This window comes from Triticum dicoccoides, chromosome 2B (assembly GCF_002162155.2).
Source record: "Triticum dicoccoides isolate Atlit2015 ecotype Zavitan chromosome 2B, WEW_v2.0, whole genome shotgun sequence".
NCBI lineage: Eukaryota > Viridiplantae > Streptophyta > Magnoliopsida > Poales > Poaceae > Triticum > Triticum dicoccoides.
In genome coordinates, this window is record NC_041383.1 from 656025411 (window position 1) to 656032362 (window position 6952).

The 6952-nt window shown below is 48.1% G+C and overlaps 1 protein-coding gene across 1 annotated transcript in view; it reads right to left on the minus strand.

Annotated features, from left to right (window-relative positions):
• The window catches only part of LOC119361109, a 17954-nt gene extending 11332 nt beyond the window's left edge, over positions 1-6622 (minus strand). Inside the window, exon 1 of the mRNA XM_037626477.1 lies at positions 6488-6622. Coding sequence (XP_037482374.1) covers positions 6488-6622 — 135 coding nt within the window. The remainder of the gene's footprint in view (positions 1-6487) is intronic.
• Positions 6623-6952: the final 330 nt, after the last annotated feature.

Sequence of the window (6952 nt, forward strand, 5' to 3'; positions counted from 1 at the left end):
AGGGGGGCAACAACTTGAATCAGTGCCCATCCAACTCACAGCCGAATGGGACAAATTCAAATGCCAAATGAATGAGCTCGCGACCTAGTTTAGCGAGCGGGTGCAAGAGATGTGCAATCGTGCTAGTTGGGTCAATTCTAAATCCCCCCCCCCGGGGGAAGAAGAAGAGCATCCTCATTGTCGCCTCTCCAAAGTACAATCTTCTTGAGCCCGTAATAGCCATGGACGGGATCTAGATACCCCCAAGGGCTTTTGGCCATGACAAGCTCCATGAAATATGCATGCCGCTTGAGGAGACCATTGTCCTATAAGAGCAATTCTCCAAGTCTAAGGCATGTTTAATTTTGGCAAGATCCAAGACTAGGCACATGAAGAACCGACAGTCCTCAGGCCCTTCTGCTCACCGCTCAGGGGCTCCGATCATGTCCACATCTAATCCCAGGACATGCACGAACTCGCCATCGTCTGCCTCCCATAAGGACATAAGATACCCTTAGAAGGGAATAGAAGAGCATCCACTACATGCAGCACAACCCCTGAGCCTTGACACAATGCGTCCATCGTGAGGGTGAAACTCTTAGAGAATACATTGAGCATTACTCCCATGTGAAAAACTAATTGTTTTGCCGACTGATGCGGAGGTCAATCTCCTTATCCACCAAAATTGTGTGCCTACTGATATTCCACAAGATTGGGCGCATGGCTATCTGGACAGTGCAAGACCTCCTCGACCTTGCCAATAGCTATGTGACCAAAGATACGACAGTCTATAGCAACCATTACTGCGAGCACAAGCATGAAGGAGAGGACGACTAGGCCACTACCATGAAGCGCGGTCCATCATATCATAATTCCCGAGCCACCACCACCTTCGATGAAATCATGGATGGGCCCTACATCTTCCATACACCAAAATCCAGCAGCAAGATGAGGAGGTACAACTTCTGCGACAAGATGACGAGGAACAAGGTCCCGCCATCATATTAGGGCGGCAAGGTGAAGAGGTGCCCTAGAGGATAAGGTGATACTTTTGATCTTTGTGGTCGCAGACACTACAAGTCCAAGCACAGGAGCTAGGAAACAACTTGCGAGGTCCTCATTGTTGAGCATGTGGTATCACACTACCTAAGGTGGTCAGACCAGCCAAGGGTCAGTCCGATCGCGTGCTCGGATCAGGACGTTCCTAGTGGTGGTGTATCCCATTCTCGAGGGAGTTAAACTTTCCAATATGCTCATGGATGGTGGGAGTGGACTCAACATCCTCTACCTAAGACCCTCAAAGGAATGAGATCTCTCTCTCGAATCAAGACCAATGGATTGCCCTTCCATGGGATCATCTCGGGGTACGAGCAATCACCCCCTGGATAGATTGCCCTTTGTGTGAACTTCGGCAACCATGATTACTTCAGGATGGGTGCTTGCTCTTCACGATGGTCGACCTCTTGGGCTGCTACTACAGGATCCTATCGCATATGTATTACACCAAATTCATGGTGGCAATCCCTGACTATGTCTACTTCAGCATAAAGGCTCCAGGCTCCAAGGGAGTCATAGCTGTGCGCAACAACTTCGAGAAGGCATACAAGTGTGAACAGTGTGAACCTCGCTGATGCTTTGGCCGCGGCAAAGTGGAAGGGCCCCATTATCCAGGGACAACCCCTGGGTGTTACAATCCAAGAAATCATAGGTCGTAGTCCCACACCCTGAGACCCCAAGGTCTTATGTGCCACTAATTCCTTCTACGGCTACACTGAGGGTGGAATCTATCAGGACATGATTCAAGCGCCTTGGTGAGGATATTGCGAAGGTCGATGATGAGATCCTATTTTTTCCTAGTAAATTATCCTTGTACTTTCAGATTAAAATATGTGTTCTCATATTCACTACATGAATAAAAAGTAGTTTATCCTAAATTATGGACATTACTCTCTGCTCAAGCCCCAATGCTTGAATGCTTTGCTTTGACAGCCACGGTGTGTGCCCACCAAGCATTCGGGGGATTGACTTACCTCCCCTTGGTGCATCCCACCGCTTTCAATCAATTCCCACCTCTCTATCATCTCTCCTAGGAGCATGTAAGGTACTCAAAGTGTATCCCCTGACTCCGACGAACATTCTATGCCTTAGAGCTACTACGAGTTGGTAAGAGTGCACACGGAAGGTCCGCTTTACAAATGAAAGTGCAATGAAAAACATGCAATGGATACTAAGGGTTTGCTTTTTTATTCAAGTCATATTTTACAAACATAACTTCGTACCACGAGTGTTGTAGCTACAATAATACCAAGAAGAGACAATCCTTGCTCTTTCTCATCATTTCCTATGAGATAGGGACAACTTCCTCTGCCTTCATCGCAGTGATGATGCCCCCCCCCCCCCACAATCTTGTGGTCAGCACACATGCTTGGTCGGTCAGGGTCACCACCTCTTCTTGGGGAGTCCCTTGGGCAATCCCCATCCAATAATCTTTGTATCAACCCTCGTGTAAACAGACATGGCGGTGGTGATCACTACCTCAACACCCTCTGTATCAGCCTCCATCACAGGTGCCTCAAACTTTGGGGGCTCCACGAAGCGTCTGCTACAAGAACGACGGGCTCGGGGACACGCAAACGCCTCACCAAAGTACACCGCGGGCACGAACACCTCCCCCAGCAACTATGTCATCTCAGCAAGGGCCCTTTGTAGGTGCCAAACAAGCTACTCTGCCTCGTTCACCTCTTCAGACGGAGTTTTGCCAAAGATGGAGTGGCAAGAACCCTGGCAATCTGGTGGAAGAGTTTCTCCATGCCACACGCAACATCAAGATCCAAATTTTCCCGAGTCGACAGACAACTCGGATCAAGTGAAAACCCACACGAGGAGAAGGACATCACCCTTAACAAGAGATGTCACCCATTTCGATTCCTAAAGAGTGGTGTCGCTCTCCAGCTCAATAACGCGGTTTTGCTTCGCTAATGCTTTGAGTTTCTTATCGAGATCCAACTCCTTGAGGATCTTATTGGCATCCACCTGGTCGTGCTCCTATCTAAAGGTACAAGCCTTCATAGCATTAAGCTCATCTCAGAGAACTCAATCTAGGTCATCCTCCTTTATCAATCCTAACGATCTTCTACAAAGACATCATCCAAAAGATGCTTAAGGACCCTACACTCTCCCTTGTTGGGTGAACCATCAGCTCGGGGGCCTACACCAAGTACAAGAGTCACTCAAGAAAATTGGCGAAAAAGGAGGAACTTACATGAGCTAGAGAAGGATTGCAAGCTAAATCTAGGTGAATATTCCTCATCATATCCAGCAACCCGGGGAGTTGAGCGACGCTTCAACCTGCGCCTACACTCCGCCCCTTGTCCATGTTTGACTCATGGTCCAACTTCTTAGCCACAACTATCAAATTAAGTTGGCAGGGGAGTACCAAAACCGCATCCTTTATTGTCCATCCCCGACCTGGTCCCCTCTTGGTCGATAGGCGGTGTGGAACTTTGCTGGGCACCGCCCGAGAATTCCACGCCATGGGTTGGGGGCTCCCGGGTTGGGAGGTCGATAATTCCTCTTGAATACACCTTGGCATGCATTCGTATGATGGGAATTCCATGCAAATCCTCCATGGTTGCTGCCATGCGCGAACTAGAACCAAATAATACAAAAAAGAACTAGTTAGAAGTCTGACATAGAGGATGTACTAGACATTCACGCATATGACCTAGGAAGCGAAGAGGCCAGTTTGGACACCAGGCCGACCACTCCCTCCTCAATGATCGCAGGAGAGGACTTCCTCCTTCTCTTTTTGGTGGTCCCTCAAGGGCGACGCTTGGGGGCTTTATCACAAACAAGGGTCACATAGGGGCCTGGGCTGGGGCAACCTCCTACCACCCTACCTATTCTGTAGGGAGGGGAGGTCTAGATATAGGCCATGTTTGTTTGGGCTTTTGCTTTTTCTTTTGCAGCTTTTCCACATTGACCAAAAGCCATAAAAGCTCCTAAATAGATGCTTTTGGAGCTTTTATGGCTTTTGTAGCAAGCTCCAAAAGCACCTATTTAGGAGCTTTTATGGCCTTTTGGCCAAAGTGAAAAAGTTGCAAAAACATAAGCAAAAGCCCAAACAAACAGGGCCATAAAGGTGTCAATCTATTGCAAAGCTACCATAAGCAAGAAATAAGGTGTGAAAGGAGAAATAAGCTTGGCTAGCCTAAATTATAGCGAACTAACCTCATCCGGGTAATGACGATGTGTGAGTGTGTCATGCTACTTAGTCAGGTCGACCAATTTGTATGTCACCAGTTTCACCGTCCTCCTCGCACCTCCTTCCTCCCGAACTCCTCAGACACTTCCTAGGTCAAATCCCCCAACCCCGCATATGACCACATCAGGCGGCACCTGAGTTGACGGGCTGGACTCACCACCTGATGAACATCGCAACAAGGGTCTCCCCCGGAAGGCCAGCCAAAAGAGCACGTCTGCGTGTTTCACGAGCTTCTTTGATGCAACCTATTCCTAAAGGTTGGGTCAAGGTTCCCAGGCATCGCTTGATGGTGAAGTTGTGGAAGACCGGTAACGTAGGCCCAAGATTTGAACAATAGAACTAGTCTGGACGCCAACCTTTGTTGGAGGACATGGTGAAGACTTTAGCTACCTCTGCATTGGCATCATTCGAACATCACGAGATGTCGGCGCCCTTGGCCTATTGAATATCATCTTGATAAGTGCATGGCCTCTAGAAATAGAACGTCTTCCACAAGGAAAATGGGGCTCGATTCCTTGAAAAGCTTCGAAATAAGTGATAAAGCTCGCCACTGGAGTATCCCATTCAGGTTCAAGTGGTGAAGCTCTAGTTAATAATGGAGTATCTTGGGAGGAAGGGTGGATAGGCAAGGAGAACCCCGTCTCGAAGAAAAGGTCGAATACCTCCACCTCCCTCTTTCTCTAGGTTTGTGAACTGCTTCACCTTCGGGCACCTTCCATCGAGATGAGGAGAAAGCACACCTGCCGCCACCAGCTTATGTATATTTGGCACCATCGTCTTCAAAGAAGGCCATGTCAATAGATCTTCCTCCTGTGACCTTTGAATCTCTTCTATACCAGCACCTCCAACACCCTCCCGTCCACATCAGTGGGCACCAGCAACTCCACTGCCAGTGACCCCTAGCTCGCTCTCCGAAATGGGAGACAATGACAGATCTACGGCCTTGGGATCCATGTCAGGAGCTGATGGGGATGCCATCTACGTTGTGTGGATAGGAGGGACATCACAAGGATGAGAAGTTTAACAGTGATGGACAAACGACCGGGAGATAGAGAAAAGGAGGGGCGTCGCGAGGAAGACAAGGGCACCAAGGGCTCGATGACCTTACCACACCCCTCCCCAGCCTATCTTATAGGTAAGGGAGGACCTAAAGCCTCACGTTCGGGAAGCAATATGTCAGCATCTGTGGGACCGATCAGGACATCGGTGGGGCCGCCATCGACCCTGTGCGTTATGATCGGGATACAAGACTCGGGGTGGTCGATTCCCGGAAGTCTCGACTACCAGATCTCGCCTTCATGTGAGAGTGAGGGGGGGTTAAACAAGCCACGTGCGCTCCCCCAGGCAAGTCAGACACTCGACGCTCAGGGGCTACTGACGAGGATGTGCTACGTAGTCCTTTTTAAATGAGCAACGTCCTCATCGCCTGGTCGGGTGTAGCACCGATCAATCACTCGAGGCTAGGCATCAGGTCGGGCAACACTCATGCGCAGGCTTCAAAGTTGGAGGACGCCAAGGCGTGGTGTGGTCTGGCGGAACCGAAGGGCGTGAGCCACTGACAACCCAACCCGAGCCATGTAACCTCATTCCAGCTAGGTTTAGAAGAGGGGCTTTGGACCTTCTTAGGGAACGCACATGAGTTAGGGGTTCTCACCTACCCCTCCTCTTTCCTGTCCGAGGAGATTGTAACCCGAAATCACTCTCTCTGACGATCCTCCTGATCATCGGTGAGCACTCGAGCGTACAAACAACCAAAGCTGCGCGTAGAATCTTACCTCCTACCGAAGGGCTTGAACAAGGGTAAGTCCCCAGTCTCGCGTCGTCCCATCCTTATCTGCCCCGCGTACCCGACTCCAAACAAATACGTCATCGCTCGATGGCACTACCGGTCTCAAGACACCGACAATGTGTATACAAATATTGTTGTAAATGTAAAATTAGTTTCCAAAATAATATGATTCACTATCTCGCCACGTCAGTCTTCGTATCTATACAGTAAGTATAATCCCACCGTAGTAGCAATCCTCCAGCGAAAAGTACTACTATACAAACTAAGGTGGAAAACAAATCTCTCGTTGAGTATATACGTCTAAAGTGGTAGCATTAATGTGGTACCAACTGGGCAGTTACTAGGCAATACGCATGCATAGCAATAAATTAATTACCTATTTAAAATATATAATCCACGATATTTATGATATAATCAATGATACACGGTGCTGGCATGAATAACTAATTAATTACCTGTGATTGCAACACGTCGAGAGGACTGCTGGCAGTATCGTGCTCCGATGCCTCTTTGTCCTTGTACGTCCTGACGCCACCAGATGCCGTTTGCACGAACTCTTCAACAACATTGGACTTTCCCTTCTGATCCATCTCTCTGAAAATATTTACACATCAACAAACCGTAAAAGTTGATTTTTATTTCTCCCAAGAAAACTACACGAACATGTTCGGTCTACTCCTACCGGAGTAGTAGGTAGAAACAAGAGAAAGAAACATGTGTGTCAAGAAATTTAATCAGCACGTATATATAGGACGAAAATCAGATCTAATTTTTGGTTGATAGAAGTATGAAAATCAGATCTAACTGGCTACAAAACAAGTAGTCAAACAAAAATATGATAGATCTAGATAAAATGTTTGCTATATCACATAAGGGAGTTCTAATCAGCGAATAGAAAATTAAGCACGCCCAAGATCTGA